This window comes from Austrofundulus limnaeus, unplaced genomic scaffold (genome assembly GCF_001266775.1).
Source record: "Austrofundulus limnaeus strain Quisiro unplaced genomic scaffold, Austrofundulus_limnaeus-1.0 Scaffold123, whole genome shotgun sequence".
In the NCBI taxonomy this organism is placed as follows: Eukaryota; Metazoa; Chordata; class Actinopteri; order Cyprinodontiformes; family Rivulidae; genus Austrofundulus; species Austrofundulus limnaeus.
Genome location: NW_013952525.1, coordinates 1,127,812 through 1,147,815, shown reverse-complemented (window position 1 = coordinate 1,147,815; position 20,004 = coordinate 1,127,812). Strand labels below are relative to the sequence as shown.

The 20,004-nt window shown below is 37.3% G+C and overlaps 1 protein-coding gene across 3 annotated transcripts in view; it reads left to right on the top strand.

Moving 5' to 3' along the window:
• Window positions 1-20,004, top strand: part of slc12a2 (solute carrier family 12 member 2) — a 70,954-nt gene that overhangs the window by 8,468 nt on the left and 42,482 nt on the right. For all 3 annotated transcript variants that reach the window (XM_014015140.1, XM_014015138.1, XM_014015141.1), the window contains 3 exons: window positions 17,205-17,324; window positions 18,266-18,341; window positions 19,604-19,699. In XM_014015140.1, the coding sequence (XP_013870594.1) occupies window positions 17,205-17,324; window positions 18,266-18,341; window positions 19,604-19,699 (292 nt within the window). The remainder of the gene's footprint in view (window positions 1-17,204; window positions 17,325-18,265; window positions 18,342-19,603; window positions 19,700-20,004) is intronic.

Genomic DNA, 20,004 nt, shown 5'->3' with positions numbered 1-20,004 from the left:
ATATAATTGTTCTCAGTCAGCCAGGTTGACAGGATCTGTGTGAATAAAACTTCCTCATTCTCTTCTTTGATATAGAGTTTTTAAGGGTCAGGGAGTAAAGCAGCAAAAATGTTGCTAATAAAATCTAGAGGTTACCCGACATTCATAAACTTTTTTCTGCTCATAGGTCAAACATTTTCAGTTAAATAGGAGTATACTATGTACACTTATTAAAAGTTACAGTTTAGTGTTCTGTTCAGCTTTACCAAGTTCTTTCTCCCTTTCATTTTTACAAATGACAGACATCCACGGCAGAGGATTTTAATCAAGGTATTTTTTTTCTTGGTTGTCCACCAGACAACCAGGAGACATGATCTGGTTGTCTCGGATAACCTAAACAATGGTTATGTCTACCCCTGAAAAGGCTTATGGACAAGGAGCAAAAATTGTAGCAACAGCAGCTACCAAAGCAGTAAAATCTCAACTCTCTATCCAAGCTCAGTTTATTCTTTATACATCTTCCTCTGGCTGCATAAAATTGTGGTCCATGCTTGGTGCATGCTGGCTTTGAGTTTTGCCAAGACCCAAGGCTCACTCACTGCCATCCTAATTCAGATTGGCTTGTAGGCCTATCTAGTATGTTTGAGAGCAAAAGCTGTGTCTCACCCAGAAAAATGTCTGTTAAATCTTGGCAAACCCAAAGATCGGCAGGGTGCCCTGACAGCGTTGTTATGCCTGAATGGTACGTTGCAAAACTGAAAGGGGAAATTGAACTGACTCTCCTCTAGCCAATGGCCTGGTCCACATTAAGAAGCCTCTTTGAATCTTAAAGTGTCCACAGCTTTATTATTCATATGAAACATCTTAGAGTATGTTTCAGATGAGTTTGTGAACCATCGGGTCAAGTCATTTTTTAATGCATAGATACAGGCTTGGATATTTCCTTTAAAATAAAAATGATGTTTTAACATTTGGTGCAAGTGTTTGTAGCCAGTGTAATAAATAAATTATGGTGAAAAGGACCATCTCTGCACTGTAACTTAATCTTTGAAGGAACTGATAAGTTTTTCAATATCCAGTCATGAAGTAGTTTGTGATGAAAAGCAAGTTGTATGTTCTCTCAAGGTTGTGCAACAGAAAGGGCTCATTGTTTTCCTTTTTGTCAGCATATATTGGTTCCTAATTGCAAATATCTTGTACAATAATGGGAGGCTAGTAAGTTTCATCACCACAAAATTACAGTTGCTGGCAGATATGTATGTTATTGCCTTCAAGTTTTTAATTAAATGCTGTGGTTCGCTAATATTTCCAGTAGAAGCATTGCGTGGTTTAACTGAAGGGAAATAACTTCTGAACTTAGGAATCCATGGGGGTTGTGATGTTTTGAAGGTCACACTGACCCTGGTATTTCCAATGTATCGTGTGTCTGTTTCTCTATGGCACATTCAGATTGAAATGTGCCATAGGAAATTCCATTGTACCAATCAATTGTTGCTCATTGATGTTTTTCCACAGGAATCAATGAGTGATTCAGTGTATTGTCAGTAACACAGCTCTGTTAAGGCTAAACTCTTGGAGTTCTCTGATTTTACTGATATGGTGTTTGATTATGAGGAGGTCACTTTTTAATTGGTTGGATTGGATATAAACTGTAGGCGCAAGTAAGAAGTCTTGCTGTCATGTTAAACTAGTCATTTACTAAAATGGCAGCACCAACTACAGCAGCATGCTGTTGGGCCGTATTGACAAACCGGAAGAGAAGTGGTGACAGAGCAGATTTATTCAGTCCAGAGCAGCCAAGCATACATGCACAGTGCTTAAATGTTGCCACTGAACTGTTGCTCTTGTGTTCCAGCTCCATTGTGTATAAAAAGTCTGGCATGTTGTTCAAAGTACTTGAGTACTGATGAAATAAGTAAAAGTTATCTCATTGCAAACACACACTGGCATGTCTATCTGAACTTTAAAACATAAAGTTTGGAGGAACTGATCGTCTATGAAGGCACAGCAAACACCTTGATGATTTATACACTGTGTTGTGGTCCTGATTGCAGCATATTACTACCCAGTGTCAGTAAAAACAAAAAATACAGCTGCTATAAGGAAGACAGTCGCAATAAACTTTTGAGTATCTATCATAAAATTATTGACCGTTTGCATCTACGTCACCTAATCATGTAGAGGCGCCAAGACAAACGCAGGAAGTGTTATTGAACAGAGCGACTGCGATTGCTTTCCAAAGTTGCGTTTGCCAGTATAGCCAAGCCTTCTACTTGTTCAAGCCAAGCAAATTTGTCTGTGGAAGTAGCACACCTGGTTGGGGCTCATAAGCTGTGCTTCCATCAATGTTTTTTTAATGCACATTTTGGAGTATCGCATAAGAAAAGGAAACGACATGATTCCAAAAAACTTCCTCTAATTTGCAAAAAATGTATACGTTTGCTTGAGGTTTTTTTTTTTTTTTCGAAAAGAGTTATTGCACAAAAGGAGATGGAAACACATTTGCCGAATAAGTTCTGACGTATCGAACATTTACCTCACATGTTGATCAGCTGTTCCCTCAGTCTGTCCGATACCGGTCCCGGAACCAGAGTGACTGCAGCAGGACCCTCCTCCCGCTGTCGGCGTCTTCTCAGTTATTTCCGTAACGTGAAGAGAATTGCGTTTCTTTCTCTACATTTCCAGACGGCATGTAACATCGCCAGAACTCATTGATATGAGAGAATAATTACAACTTTTCCTGATAGTAACAACACGTTCCTGATAACTTCTCTCCATTGTCCTGAGATGTGTGGACCCTGTGAGGTTTCGACAGCGTTATTTACAAATTTTGGAAATGGACTGACCCAGACCGTCTCCGTTCTGACGTGTTTGTTGATTTGATCGCTGACTTTGCCTGAATTCACACCACATGATTTATACCACTGTCATAAATGACATTTCCCCAGTTTACACCAGCATGAGAAGGTGAGGAGAGCTGGTGAGCTCTCTTGTTCATGTCGTGTAGTGGAGCAGAAACCGAGGAACTGTTCCACAGCTTCATTCAGCAGGTAGGTTGTCTGTAAAGTGCCACATAGGTTGTTTTGATGCCTGTCACTGTGAAGTGGGCCGCCTTCTGAAGAGCGTGACTTCACGTGCGGGGGGTCAACGTAAAACACGTAGAGTGCGTACTGGTCAAATAAATGAAATGAAAGGTCTGTGCTGTGATTTGTTTATTCATCCATTTCTTTCTTTCTGGGTTGTGGAGAGTAGGTGCCTGTTCAGAACAGTCCCTGTGTCAGAGATGGGTTGCAAGTATTATCAGGAGTCACATGGCGATAAACAACACAGTCATTCACACTCTCACTTGCACTGAGGGGCAATTTAGAGTTACCAATTGATCTAGCATGCATGTTTTTGCTTGTGACTTTCTTGTTGAGATGTGACATCTTTATTGTCCCTCATTTATGTATTTATTTTTTAAAGTCGGTCTTATTTTTTTTGATCATCATCAAACTTTGATTGTGAGATAAAATGGTTAATAACCGAGGAAAATGTAAACTCTACCAAAGACAAAAAGAGGCAAATTTATGTTTTTTTTTATAGCCTGGTTAAAATGCAAAATCTTTCTCTGTATTTTGCAATAAGGGCAGCTGTGGCTGAGTGGTTAAATCAGAGAGTTGGCAGTTTGATTTCCTGCTATTCTGAATCCCCACTGTCTCTGATGTGACCCATCACTGTACAAATGTGATTTAAAACACTGATTAGTCTCCATAGGATGATTTGTACGTTAGGTTACAATAGTAGAGTGCTGAATGTGTGTGAATGGGTAACTGAGGACACATACTGTAATGTAAAGCTCTTTGATTATCCTTGTTGTATCCAAAGGAGCTGTATAAATACAGTCCATTTACTATTTAAATGTAGACATGTGCTTTTCATGAAATGAGAAATATTTCTGTAAATAAATACTTGAGTCAGTAGGCTGGGTTGTGTCTTTTAATAATTTTTGTGTACTTATGTCTTGTTTTGCAACCATGTTCTTTAGAGAATGCAGTGTTGCAAATATTTGGTTTGTTTTATGGAGATGGTTCATGTTTTACATTTTTGTTTACAGCGGTTTTAATGTTTTGTACCGATTCAATAATAATTTGGGATGTTTGTATGTGAAGATGGCAGCAGTCAGTTACAGCTACTACTAGGGCTGCAACTAACGATTATTTTAATAACCGATTAATCGGTTGATTATTTTTTCGATTAATTGATTAATCGGCCAAATCATTAAAATGCTTAATTACATGAATATGAGTAGATATAAATTAAATTAACTCCTTAAGGATGCAAGTTATTGATAATGAATTAATCTGAAGTTGATTTATCTTATAGATTGATTAACAATTAATTAATAAGCAGCCATTAAAAACAGTTTTCTCTTGAATCAAGAGGGTCTTCCCATAAAATGAAGGATTTTTTATAATCTCCTGAATTAAAAAAAAACAGAAGCACGCAATACATATTTTAACAATTTATTTTGCCAGCTGTATTAAATACTGACTGAAAAAAATGTGTATTTCTCCTACATGAAACATAACAGAAATTTAATAGGTTGCTGAATGAGGAAAATAGATTAAAATAATAAAATATGATTTTTAGATGTAAAACTATTATTAATTTATTATAATTAGAATTTATTTACATTTAACATTTTTTTCTCTAATTCTTTACTTTTTGTTTCATTCTTGTTGGTTCTGTTTGACCCAATAAAAACTGTTCTGAAGCAGCCACCCCTCCTCCCCTCTCCCTGCAGACCTGCTGCTCGATTGCGTTATTTTATTTTTTTCCTTCCTCCTGAACCGTTTTGCTGCTCAACAAATAACTTTGGGCCTCATTCAGAAAAACTGGAGAGTTTATACTTTTGTCACGAGAGGAGGACGAAACGGTGGATTTAAGGTCTCCCTCCTCCCCCGTACGCATTTCGTCCTCGTGACGCGGTGCGCATCAAATCAGACGTCTTTTAAAAAGAATAAATGTAGCAGATACGTTTTTTATCGTATTTTTGGATCTACTTGGCCTAACAACACGATTTAAAAACTGGTTTAAAGTTCGTAGTCTCTGCTTTTCACCCAAGAGTCAGAGAGGGCGGCTCTTTACAGGTAGAGTTTTCTTGGTAACTAACTGCGGTCATTGACAACGCTCTGTGGGTGACGTAAACGGCTCCGCAACATGGCGAGGGGCGCATAAATCCTGTAACACGAATCGATTATGAAATTCATTGCCAACGATTTTTATAATTGATTTTTATCGATTTTATCGATTTGTTGTTGCAGTCCTAGCTACTACTACACACTATTTTTTTTTTTGTATTTGCGTTTTTTTGAACAAATTTTGAGCAATTTCATATGGTTTCCTTAAGACTGCCCCTTGTTTTTGATGTTTGCTTAACTATCTGAACTGGAAGGACAGGGATGTCTTGCTCTAGAACGTATTAGTGAGACTCTTGAGACGCAACACGTTTTGTTTTGGACCAGCTTGTAAATTATTGTCAGCTTTTTGTGGACAAATGATTTGACTTCCTTTTTACTACCAGATTTGAATTCTCCACACAAAGCTCGGCGTCAGAAATGGCACAGCTAGCCGACCCCCTCCTGAGAGCACTACATGTACAGTAATTAAGCTCAGGGTACAATAGATGTGTCGGCAGCAGTTTTGCAGATTCTGTTTAAAGAAAGCAGAATGACTCAGTCAGGAACATCCACGTACAGACCAAAACCATACATGTTAGGTTAACTGGTAACTCCAAACTGTCCCTGTGTGTGAGTGAGAGCGTGGATGTTGTTTGTCTCCATCTGACCCTGTGGTATCCTTGTGGCCTGTCCAGGGTATAAACCGCCTCTCTCACAGTGACTTCTGGACAGGCATTTAGCTAGAAGTGTCTTTACGATGCCCTGTTCTGCTTTACGTCGCCCTCTATTTGCTGGCGACACCTCAGGACACCCTGCCAATCTTCAGTCCACCGAGAGTGTTTTTTTTTTTAAATTTCTATTTGTAACTCTGAGACCTGGATACAGATGGTTGGTAGCGATTTTACAGCTTCAGTAGCTGCTGTTGTGTATTGTTTTCAATCTCTTTTTTTTTACAAGACAATCAAAATTTGTTTCTCTCTCTGTACATTTTGTAAGCTTCCTAAGCGTCAGAGGGGCCAACAGCATCTATTTTATGAAGCCATAGGAAGACAATAAAATGTGCTGACTTGGGCTACATTCACACTGCAGGCAAATCCAACCCAAATCAGATTTTTTCTGACCCATCTGACTCATATCCGATTTTTTATGACAGTCTGAACGGGACAAATCTGATTTTTTCTAATCCGACCCAGGCCGTTTCAGTATGTGGTTTTAAATCGGATATATATCTGATGTTTTCAAAGTGACTGCAGTGTGAACGCTCATGTCACATCACATCTGACTTTTTCATCAGGAGGAGGGGGTGAAGGATCGATAAGACACTAACCTCAAGTCTCGCTGTTTAAATCTGTAGCTCCGTGTGTTTACAGCTCCAAAACACAAGTCCAGTTGMTTCATCTTTTTACTTTTCATTTTCCACGTAGATAGTATGATAATAATGGTCCAGCCTGGGTCGCGGAGAGTATCGATCCTAAAGTTCGATACTCGGTCGATACTTTTTTCCAGCTCGTAGTTTCGTTCAAAAAAAAAATTTAACTGGAGCATCCCGGTCAGAGGCAGGTTCAGATATAAACACTGAACTAAAGAAGCAGGTCAGATAATTATTTAATCGGCTCTGATTAAACAACAACTTCCGATTCGATGTGCAAAATGTAGCATCCATGCTAGAGCTCTGTAAACAAACAAGCCGGCTGATGAGACGTCACGTCTTTTACTGCGCAATGCGTGTCACATCAGTGCTGTGTAGCGTTCACACAGGGGTTTGATGCAGGTCACATTTAAAATGTAATGTGAACTTTCACACAAAAAAGATCGGATTTTTTTCAAAAAATCGGATCTGAGTATTAAGACCTGCAGTGTGAACATAGCCTTGGACATAGGAGGCAGGCAGCGATCTTACAGTAGCTGTTATGTTTTGTTTTCACAGTTAATGATCCAGTCAGTTTTTTTCACCTATGTAAATTCTGGAAGCTTGCGTAAGTTTTTATTTTTTTTATTTTGTTTATTTATTTTTTGTGGGGGTTAAAGTGTTGATGCCCTCCTCCAAAATCTTACCTAAAATATATAAAAAATACCAAATTTCCCTCTGGGATCAATAAAGTATTTTTGAATTGAATTGAAAAGCCTGCTTCTGGATAATCACCTGCTCCCTGCGACCTGGAAAATCTCTAACAGTTTTTCTGAGTACAAGTACGAGTACTGGGGATGTCCCGATCTAGATTTTTTGGCTCCCGATACAATACGATTTTTTTAATGATTAGTCTTTCCGTTACTGATCTGACACCCATCTGACAGCTTTATTTCTTTACTTCTTTCCAAGTGACAAGGTTGGTAGTATTAAAGCGAGCCCTGCTGTTCCCACCATGAGAAACATCCAGTTTGTAGATTTTATAAGACGCCGTTTCAGCATCATTGTTTTCCATTGAAAAGTGTTCCCACACTGTGGACATGGTTGCATACTTGTGTGCGTCTTGACTTCTTAACAGCAGCAGTAAAGCACGATGATGCTGAAAACTGTTGCAAAAACTGGATCGGCCCGATCACATGACTAAATCCGATTTTACCCGATTTTCAAAAAATGGCCAAATCTGCCACCGATACCGATACTGAGTATCTGATCGGGACATCCCTAACAAGTACTTTAGTTTGGGTACTTGTCAATACTGTGTATTGATACCAAGTACTTGCTGAGATAGAACCTAAACATTACACAATGACTTTTAAAAATGCATTTCTTTTATTTAGAACAAGGTGTCTCTATTTCCTTATAGGCCTAAAACCCCTTTGACTGAATCACATCAAATATACAGAATGATAAATACTTTTACAACATAAAAAAAAATCAAACAAGATTTTCTTTCAACTTCTATAAATTTTGTAAACATTGAACTGACAAACTTTCAGTTGGTAGAGCTGTTGCCCCTCAGCAAGAAGGTCGCTGCCTGGATCAAATAGGTTAGGTTAACTGGTCACTCTAAATTGTCCCTAGATGAGAGTGAATGGTTGTTTGTCTCTATGTGTCCCTGTGGTGGACTTGCGACCTGTCCAGAGTGTACCCTGCCCCTCGCACAGTGACTTCTGGATATGGGCACCAGTGACCCCCGTGACCCTGAAAGGAAGAAGCAGGTATAGATAATGGATGGAAAATAAGTAACCAATGTCAAAAACGCAAAAAACTAAAGTTGTTTGATCTCTAATGTCTTGTACAGTTTTTGATATTTTATCTTGTTGAATGGTTAAAAAAAGAGAAAAATGAGAATTGTAATTTTTTAAGCGTTTCTTTCACTGTTCTGAATTTGGCTACCTTAAATGAACAAATGAGCAGTGACCTTCATGTTCTCATTTCCTGTTACCTGTACTCTTTGCGCCTGCTGCTAGCAGCACTGCCTGGCAGATTGACTTTCAGCTGCCAGCTCTGCTAATCTCAGCATTTTACAAAGCACGTGCAATGTCCCTACTTGCAGGCTCAGTTATGGTATGAGAGCTCAATGTTGACATCATTTTCTCACAGGGTCCATTGCCTCTCCCCTCCACAAACTCGACTGTTATGAACAAGTACAGCTATGATATTGGGAGAAAAACAAGGACATGTTTGAAAAAAAGTGCCAAGGCCAACAGAACTGACTGGGATCTCTTCACCTCCTGCTGAAACAGCAGTGAACTGAGTACATGAAGCATCTGAGCCTGTGCAAATAAAATACATTGGTGTTTATGAAAGTGCTCTTCTCACCAGGAGAAAAAGTATTTTGCTGAGAAAAGCCTTTCTCATTATTTGATATACTGTACATATATTTAAAAAAGATACTTTAGTTTGTCTTGTAAAATTTATTTTATTTGAAGAACTTAATAAAATGTTGTCTGGTTTTTAACAAGTGTTTAAAAGTTGAAATAAAACTTCACATAACTTACATTTAAATTCGATCGTCATTTTTTAAGCCAAATGAAGAAGTGATTTGTGCAGAAACTAGGTTTGCTACAGTTTGATTGCTTGGAGAACCATGTTTACCAGCAGTTACTTGAGATAATCATCTTACATTGGGTTTTGGTCTGGACTTTGAGCATCGTCTTGATTATTTCCCAGCTGCTTTGTTGTATATTTGCTTTGGTGTTTGGGATCCTTGTCCCATTGCATGACCAGTTGGGTCCAAGCTCCAGCTGTTGGACAGATGGCCTCTTGACTCCAGAATAGTTTGGTCTACAGAGGAGTGTTGTGCATTTTGGCCAAACATCCCCACTTTACTCTCATGTTGCGTGGCACAGTCTGACCTTCGAGTAAATTTGCTGGGACATTTACACTTGAGTGGGTGGGTGGGAGGGTGAATGAGTAGCCGCTGTTTTTGTGAAAACACACACCTGAGTGCTTCAGAGCAGCAAACTGACCAAATTTCTTTTGTCCACTGAAGAGCTCACTTTCACTGCATTTGTAACGAAGTGGTAACAGTAGACATTTTCTGAATTTTATCTTTGATACAAATCAAAACTTAAAGTATCTTCTCCCTGTGACGCTTTGTGTTAGATTTCTCTCTCTGGTTCACTTTGTTAGCTAAAAGCAGCATTCCCCTAATTATTCACCTTGAAATAAGGACACTATGACAAAGATGCCTTTTTTCTCTTGTGTACTTCACATGTCCACAGAGTTACCATGTGTGCTGTTCATAAGGAAACCGTTTAATGAAAAAAAGTCCCAAGATGTTTAGACCTTTTTAATCAAAACTCTGATCTTCTTTGTGTTCTGGAGGCTACCCGTTTCATGCGAATGAAGCTAAAGTCAACTTCCTCTTTAGATAGTGACAAGCATCATGGAAAATTTGGCAAACATTCTTTTATCTGCTTGTTTACAAGTTGCCACATGTCCTTGTGTGCACACATGCAAGCCATATCACAGGAGGCAGCAGCAGCTTTGTTCGTTTGCATTTAGTTGCAAAATTACAGCATTTGCGGTGGCCGACTTCCCTCAACATGTGTATATAAAACATTATGGTGAAAAGCTAAAAGGTAATGGCTTGTAAGAACAGTACTTTATGGTGTTAGAGGCCAGTGTTAATATAAATCTTTTTTGCGTGTGTGTGGATGTGTATAAAATTTATTAAAGATAATAGAAAACTTGTAGCTGTTAGAACGTCGTTGGTCAGGTGTGGAACATACTGTCTGAACCATCTGAAGACAAATAAGTGATACTACTTCTGCTATGTGTTAAAACACTCTGCAGGGGTGCCAGCAGTGCCTGTGGCATTTCCAGTAGTTTGTTACAGTTTCACAGTCTTCATAAATATTCGAATAAATGAAATATTATTGTAAATTAAAAAAATAAATAAAAGGAATTGTCATTTAGCAGATTTTCTTTTGCACCTTTACTGGAAATTCAGACTTAAAAAATTCTCACCAACTGACTGACTAACCTGCTAAAGAACATACCGGTACTTACTTTTTGGCTTTGTAAATGTACAGTATAATTAAAGAGAAGTGTCTGATAATTCCCAAATGACAAAGTCAGAAAAGGAGGTCATGAGGAATATTAGATGATGCAGGTCCAAGGAGACACACAAAGATGACTACGTGTAAAGAACATGGATCATTAATGACATTTGTGTTCCCTGTTTGTAAAGAACCAGAGGAGATGCTAGTCATTATATCTGCAGTGAATGATTAGGTGCTTATTAAAATTTAGGACATTTTTCCTTTTCATTAGTGTAGTTTGGTCATAAAGAAGTCATTGTTTTTGACTGCATGTTTTTTACTCCTTTCATAAAATAGTAATTTATTTATTTATTTATTTATTTATTTATTTATTTATTTATTTATTACATGTTTATTAATTTCATAGGCTGTGGCGGAGTGGTAGGGCAGCCGACTTAGGTAATTAAATCTGTGACTTTCCGGTCCAGCTATACCTATGGTGTCCTTCAGCACGACACCTACCTAAATGCTGCCCGGACACTTGCTCCTCTTGGGTGTATCTGTGTGATGAGTTGAATGCAGAGATTGTGTAGTGTGCAAATAATCATCAGAAAAAAACTTTCATTAGTTAACAATTGGCACTTTGAGTTTAACGAGTTAAAACCATTGTGGCGCAGAGATAATGCTTATGCTGAGCAAATTCTAACACTACGAACACTACAAACTTGATTAATTATCTGAAATACAGCCATAAACCACAGTCTGATGAAAGCCAGAGGATGACTGATTTGTAAGTGTAATTTTAGAACATGGTAACTGATTTAGAGTCAAAACATGCAAGTTCAATTGTCATCTACTAATCATCATGAGTTGACTAAATGCCACAATTAATCATGATGATTTTTTTGCCAATATTGCCCAACCCTAGCAATGATGAGATCACATGGCACTTTCACAGCTGCCATTAATTAGAATTATTTTGAAGTGCTGTTAAAATATGGTAAGGCAATAAATTAGCTTTGCATGCCATCTACAATTTTTAGTTAAATCAATAACAGCATAATTTCTCTTCTGGTGTTCATATTTCTCATCCAAAGTAATATTGTATGCTACCAATAGGTGCTTGTAGCTTGTAACCCAAATTGAAACGTTTTTTTTTTTTCAACAAATTTATAGATTTTGTTACCTTGCTGCAAAATAAAGCTCCTTACTGTTTGGAGGTGCCTTACTTGTCATCTCTTTCTTGAATGCCAAAGGCAAACATGAATTCAACACATTTCCAAAATAGAAATCTGTCAAGTATAAGTCAACCTTTTTTAGTTCCATCAAACAGACTCACCAGGAAGCAGTGCGTCCAGCTGTGGGAAAGCTTCAATATGGTAAAGAATAATGAACAACGCTGTGAGAGGTTATTTTTTCCTAATAAAAGCGAGATGTCTAAAATGGAAGACATCTGATCGGTCCTCTCAGTCACTAACAAAGCTGTGCAGGGGGAGGCAGACAAATCTGTCGTCAGTGTCAGCTGAGCTCAAAACAGGCCTAAAACTGCAATCTGGACTAATCTGAACCTTTATAGATAGACAGGTTTACTGAGATGTTGCCAACAAGCTACATACAGATTAATCCATGCTCTAACAATTCAAAACATTGGGCCTCATGCAAGAACATGTTCGTATTCTTATCCTATCTTACTTTTGTTCGTACAAAGGGTTCGTACGAACATGTCACATCAGATTCAACAAACTCTTCTATCTTCAGGAAAAGTGTGTAAATGAGCTGCATAAATTCCACCTGTTCGTATTCATCTGCTTGTGCACGAGGAGAGGTTATTTAAATAATTACCACCCCAAAAACACCATATAAGGCTATGTTTCCTGCCCCACATACCAGGAAGTGTCCATTCATAAACGACATCGCAAAGTAAAAAAGAACTTTAGGAGTTCAGAGATTGTAGTCCTGCTCTCAGAGATCGAGAAAAAAAATTGTTCTCTTTAGCAGTGTCGTGGAATTAAAGGAGCTGCTTAAAGGAATGAAATGTGCTGTTAATGTCGTGTCTCCTGTGGGTCGTTACAGTCACAGAAATAAAAATATAAATCATATTCATCTCTCTCTAGTCTAGCTCCGGGTTTTCTTTGGTCAAATATTTTTAATTTAAGTGTAAGCAACTGTGTTACTGTGTTTACATTTATTCAGAAGAAGGGTGGTTGCGCACCGCTACCCCCCCCCAGCCTGGCTGTCTCCCCCCTCCCTGCGGTCGCAAGCAACAGATGCGGTTCTGAAAAGAGGCATTTTAAAACGTTTCCAAACTTCAATTAATGCATAATTTAAGTTGTTTTTGAGTTTGAGATCTTCATATTAATATTGTAGTGTTATACAGCAGCATTAAAAGACAGTTTAACTTAATCTAATCAATTTATGTTGTTAAAATCTAATTCCAGTTCAAACAGAATAACCTACTGTCAACATAATTATGGAGTGTGATTTATTTTCAACACGAAATATCTTCAAACTAATGAAATATAAAGTTATTAGTGAGGAAAATCCGTCTGGATAACAGCAGACTGACTGCTCGTAAAATATACGACAGGTCTGGACCACTCGTGAATTTTGTTCGTATCTGAAAAAAATCTTAGAATATGAAAACATTGGTGAATTCCACAAATTCTCCTAAATCACTCGTACACACAACTCAAGAACAAATCTGTGCATACGAACGGTTCTTGCATGAGGCCCAATGTGTGTGCAAATCCACATGCTTGTGGAGCGGCTGCATGAGACGACTGATAAGGACAGCTAAAATTTAGATACTATAAAAAACAAAGCCTCATATCTACTTTCTTAAAAGATTTTATGAACTATCTTGGATCATTATTATCTTTTGCGGAAGGTGAAAGGGTGATAAATGGTTTTTGCTTGTTCTTGTGTTTGACATGTTTGCAAAAAATCTCATGAGCCACTGAACAAATTTTATTGAAATTCACAAAATAATAATTGAATGCAGAGTTACAATTTGGATTAAAGAACATTTAAGATCACTGCATGCCACAGATAAGCAACCTCAATAGAGAAATGTGTAACACCGTCAATTTCTGAGATATTTTATTTTAGATTTTAGAACTAAATCTGGTGTTTGCAGAGTCATCCTCAACATAAAGTTTAAATGCTAACTGATCAAACTAAATGTTTTTAAAAACTTCACCATTCGTTATTGGAGTCCAAAGTGTTCATTTTTCAGAAGTCCCTGTACCTCAGTTCATGTTTGAAATTCTGAAACAGCAGTACTTAATGACCTAAAATAAAAGTTTTTGATCACATATTATTTGATAAAAATAAGTGTACTGTAGCTGTCCTTGTAGTGAACTTTGTTTTTTCTGTTATGCAGTAGAATGGGGAAACTAGACCTTCCCTCCTCACTGAAACAGGATCCTTGTGTTTTTAATGAGGCGTGTTTCATCAGTTGTGATCTTTCAGAGAGAATGAATAATTCATGATTATAGCCAGCAGAACGTGTGTGAAGTTGAATAACATGTTTACTTCTTTATTTGATCCTGATGAAGATCTGCACGTTGGTTATAGGGCTGCCACAAATGATTATTTTTATAGTCGACTAATCACCGATTATTTTTTTCGATCCTGGACAGGTCTCCAGTCTCCATCAGGGACACAAAACATACAACCATTCACAATCTGTCACACCAAGAGTCAGATCTCCAGAAGGTTTCAAACTGAGAACTCAGGACTCAGATCATCTGCTACTGCTGCACACAGTTCTAATCACTTAATATCAATAATAATTTACAACGATAAATGGGTGATTGTTTTTTTGCGGCAACATTTTGGCTTCAGGACTTTTGAAAAACAGTCATATTTCAAGTTTTAAATATTTTGTTACATCACTGACATGTTTAACAATAAGAAATGAACAATTGTCAAGCTTATATTATTGTTAATAAATAAACCATATAGAGATTAAGTGGTTAAAATGATCTGTAGTCAGGAAATATTATACGCAGCCCAGATCGATGTAACCTACGTCAACATATTTAGTGCAAGATCTATAGACCGAGTAGCGACAATCTTGTGTTTTCATTATTCTATATATTTAAACTTATTTTCATGTATCTGTGATCATTGTTGCACATATACACAAGTAAAACACCACGCAGCGATCTCCACAATCCATTTTCACAGTCATTTAATTCACATACCAGCACCGGATGCCCCCAAACTGGACCATGATGCTTTGTGTTAGGCAAAGATGGCGGTATCCACGAAATAGTCCATTGCAGGATGGGGGAAATTGGTCTTGGCGAAGGTTTGCACTCCGAATGCCTCTAATTAGCATTAATGCAGCGCAATCAAAAGAAGGAAACATGTCTAATAGCAATCTTTCAGTCACCTAATCAGCATTTGACATGTGGTTAGTTTTAACCAGTGATTCAAACTGGAAATCGAGTTTAGTCCATGCCTCTTTAAGTTGTATTGTGCACAGTGTCCCGGTAACGAACTGAATGAAATGTTCTGAAACCCGACGCAAAAATGATTCTGGTCAGTATGGATGTGGAGCAGAGCTCAACTCTGTCAGTAATGTCATAAAAAGATGGAAACAGGCTTCTGTAAACTCCTGAAATAGATTTCCTTTTGTGTACACACAGTCCCTAATGGAGCATAGGAGAAACAGACATTAATCTTGATTTTACATAATTACATCAGTAGCATCGCCTTTTGTCCAGATGTTTCCAAAAAGAGTTACCCTTGAAGCAAATGTAATTATCTTTATTACTAACCTCATACTCCATGAGGCTCAGTTCAAGAAATACACATGTGGTAACAGAAACTCCAATAAACCGCTTAGACAGAACCAGTTCTGATTCATGTAGGCTCTCACAAGTTTAAATAATACTTTTAAATAATTGTTGAATGGTAAAAACATTTAGAAGTACCATTAAACTTGTCAGAGGCAGTAGTCTTGATTACTTCTTGTTCAGTCGGGTAATGGTCCAATAAAGTCAGTGTTGTTAATTTCCTGTGTTTGTTTGTGCAGCTGCTTCTGTTTAGTCATCAAATATTTGAGAATAAAGATAGGCTCTTTTTCATTAATGGAAATTGATCATTTGAAGAAAATAAATCAAACCACGGTTCACATACATTATAAAGCCCCAGTTTAATTAAGAAATTAAGAATGATATATAGTATTTTTACCAAAATATTATTTACTGCCCAATCAATTACTTGATGTATTTTGCTTGAATATATACAATGGTACAATTTTCAGTTATGAAGTTTACAGCTTAAAAAATGCACATTATCCATCCATCCATCATCTATACCCGCTTCTTCCTTTCAGGGTCTCAACAACCATTCACTCTTATCCACACCTAGAGTCAGTTTAGAGTTACCAATTAACCTAATGGTCATGCTTTTGGTCTGTGGGAGGAAGCCGGGGTACATGGAGAGAACATGCAAACTCTACCCAGTAGGGATGCACTGATATGAAAATTTCAGCCGATATCGATATCGGATATTATTATTGGTGTTATGGCCGATAACTGATATTTACCGATATTACACAAACACTCAAATTATTTATATACATGTACGCACAAACACACACTTGTCTTTTTTCGATACCGTAAATAAACGACCAGACCTCTGACATGGCTCTACTTCAGTTATTCCTGGCTACGCAGCGTAAAAATCACTATGACGATCAAAGAGATGTCACTCAGCCAAACATTTTTCCTCCCAAAACAGAAACACAAAGCTAAAAATTGGAAAATCAAAATCGGACGTTAATATCAGCCCCGTTTTACATATCGGGCCGATACCAATATTCTAAAAAAATGACCAATATCGGCCGAAACTGATGTCAATGCCAATATATCGTGCATCCCTACTACCCAGAAAGGTCCCAAGGCCGAGATTTGATCCGGCGGCCTTCTTTCTGAGAGGCCTCAGCTCTACCAACTGGCCAGTACAAATTATTGTACCTTTTAAAAAAAAAGTCAGAAAAAGGATTGTCTGTTTTTTCTTTACGCGCCTACTTTTACTGTTTACAGCCGAGTTCAGCTGCGTCATAAATGCCTTTGAGGACAGACTGTTTCTATGGGAAGGTTTTCATCCTGCTCGTGTGTGGCTACACCGGATTGTTTCCATGTTTAGAACTACTTTTCAGGGAGCTTACAGTTTACTTGGTGCTGTTATTTGAAACTGTTGAGTCAAATTAGGCAGAGGTTGTCTGCTGTAAATATGTCACTCTATTGTTCTGTGTGAAAATGTATCTCTTGTTGGTAATAAGATATTATTCTGGCCTTTATTTCATCTCCTTGTGTGGAGAAACAAATGCAGTGACTATGAATGAACTGCTTTTTAAACGGCCACATTTACCACAGCTCTTCAGGACCTAAAGCATTGTTCATGTGAAAGATGATATTTTCTATGAGTCACACACCATCTGTTTGTTGGCTGTAAACCCTGAGGAGTTGTCTTTAATTACGTGCTCTGTCCCTAAGCAAATAGGCTATTTTTTGGACCAATTCCAACATCTCTTTCCTGTAACTGTATTTTAGTAGGAATAGTTTGTGTCCTATCTATATGAATAAAAAATAACTTACATCTTCTTAGTTTCTGCTCTTTGTGTAAAAGTAACTCACTTGTGTTTCTCAGGAGCCGTTTGAGGATGGCTTTGCTAACGGAGATGAGCTGACACCGGCTGAGGAGGCTGCTGCAAAAGAAGCTGCCGAGCCCAAAGGAGTGGTCAAATTTGGCTGGATTAAGGGGGTGCTGGTGAGTCACTTCTAAAAATACAGATTTTTTTTATACGAGTATCTCCTGTCTTAATGGTTTCATTAAAATTTCTTACTTTTCAAGTATCCTCAAACACAATTTCTTGTTATATCTTCAGTTATAACTAGGGATGCACCGGATATGAAAATTTCAGCCGATATCCGATATAATTATTGCTGTTATGGCTGATAACTGATATTTACCAATATTACACAAACAGACAAATTATATTATACATATACACACAAACACTTGGATCTTTTTTTGATACCGTAAATAAACTACCAGACCTCTGACATGGCTCTACTTCAGTTATTCCTGGTTACACAGCATCAGTATCACTATTATGATCAAACAGATGCTGCTCAACCAACCATCTCCCCTCCCAAAACAGAAACAAAAAGATAAAAGTGGGAAATCAATATCAGATGTTAATATCTGCCCAGTTTTACATATCGGACCGATACCGATATTCTAAAAAAAATGACCAATATCGGCCAATACTGATATGAATGCTGATATATTGTGCATCCCTACTTATAAATTTCCCACCATTGAAAATAAAGTTAATTACCTGTTTTTCTCTAAAAAAGCATTACAGTTTCATTTAATCAGGTGAACTCAGATTTTTCCTGTATTTGTTGGCCTTATTACAGTCAGTCCTCAGTATGCCTACATTATTTTACAGCTTTGCGTAAAAAAGGTCAATGTTTGTTTTTTGAACTTATAAATTTTGAAAGTTTATTTTTCTTATTTGCTTTTATCAGGTGTAGTTAGTTGATCATTTTTCTAACTGTGTCCAGACAAGGTGGTGGATTTTAAAATGCCAAGGTTGTTTTGCAGTTTTGGCAGTCACTAGTTGTTAATTTTTTTACTTATTTGTTTTTCCCAACCGCAGAACCATCTCAGCTTCTCACTGAAACAAATTCTTCTCTTTGCAGGTCCGCTGCATGTTGAACATCTGGGGAGTGATGCTCTTTATCCGTATGACATGGATTGTTGGCCAGGCTGGAATTGGTAAGTATAAATCAAATATTCAGACAGTTTTTCAGATCAACAAAAACAATTACTATAAAATTTGAATACTTTTTATATTAACTTGTTAAATATGTGCAGAGGTCAAAACTCTTATTATGGTTATTCTTTTTTCGAGTTTTGAACAGAACCCTTGTAATTTCTCTGCCTGCTTTCTTTACTCTCATGTTGAGTATATGCTGAGAAAAAAAAAGTTGAAAATAAAAGTAAGACATTTATAAATAAACTTCTAAGAGATCTCTCTTTATTTTCAGTTCTAAATCAGAACTGAATTATTAAGAAAAAGTGCAATCATCTCGTCTGCAGCAGGAAAATGAACTCCTGTTTTCAGCCTTTGTCTTATCAGTTCTAAGATCAGGTACTGCTGAAGAGCTTGGCCTTTGTTTTACAGCTTCCTCATTTCCCTAATGTGACTGTTGGGACTGGCTGAAAGCACTCAGATATAAAACCATCCACTGTTTAAAAGCTTTCTGCACACACAACAATAAATCAAAATATGTGTGTGTACTTCTTTTTGTTATCTTTTTAGGACAGTTTCTATTATACACACCTAGCTTGTCAGGACTAGCAGTCCTTGTGTGGTCCAAAGACTGGTCCTAATGTGGTCTAACTCCATTTTTGATGGAGGGGGTTAGGTTTAAGACTTAGGTATGAATGAATTAAGTTTAGGTTAGATTCAGAGTAAGAGGCAGGGTTAGATTATAGAAATGACTAATGATAGAAGTACAAACTCGTGTGTACATGTATGTAGACAAAAAAGAATTAAAACTAGAAAAACTGCACTTTCTACAAAAATGCAGTGTGAAAGGTCAAGAATATTTGCTTAAGGATATATTTCTAAAGTTAAAACAAGCAGAACGGAAGCTAAAATTGGCCAAACTGTTTCTAAAAGCTAAAAATAATTAAATTATCTTGTTTTGATTCTCCCTTATCACCATAGTTAGAAAATGGGCAGCCTGCAGATACTTGACAAATTCTTATGTCGGCACTCAAATGAACAAGCAGAAGCACACGGCTGATATTTACTGACAGGTTTACGTTAAACAGTCAATAACCTGCACCACCCAGCAGCCAGTGAGTCTCTCCTTTGATGTGAAATGTCGCCACAAAGTGTCATGTAACACATGTAATTACAGGGGTTTGCCTTCATGGCTGTGTTTTAATCTTCACACGTCCCTCAGACTGATGGTGACGACTTTGTCCTGTTATATTTTTCTCATTGAAGACGTTTGTTTAATTTTCAGTTCTTGCCTGTGTGATTGTCTGCATGGCCACCATTGTGACGACCATCACTGGCCTCTCCACCTCTGCTATAGCTACCAATGGATTTGTTCGAGGAGGTATCTATTTATTGTTTTGTTTTTTTTACTTACCTGCTGTCACAACCCAGGTGAAAAAAATATTGTATTAAGTATACTAAATCTAAGTATACTTTAGTATACTTGAAGCCGCACTAATCATTAGTATACTTAAAGAGTGCTATTTTGGAACAACTAATTTAATACTAAATATACTTTAGTTGTATTTAAGTTGTACAAAAGCACAATTTTAAGTGTATTAAGTATACTTTTAAATACTAAAATGTAACAACGTAAAAATATACTTAGTACACTTTAAGTGTATAGACAAATATATACACTTAAAG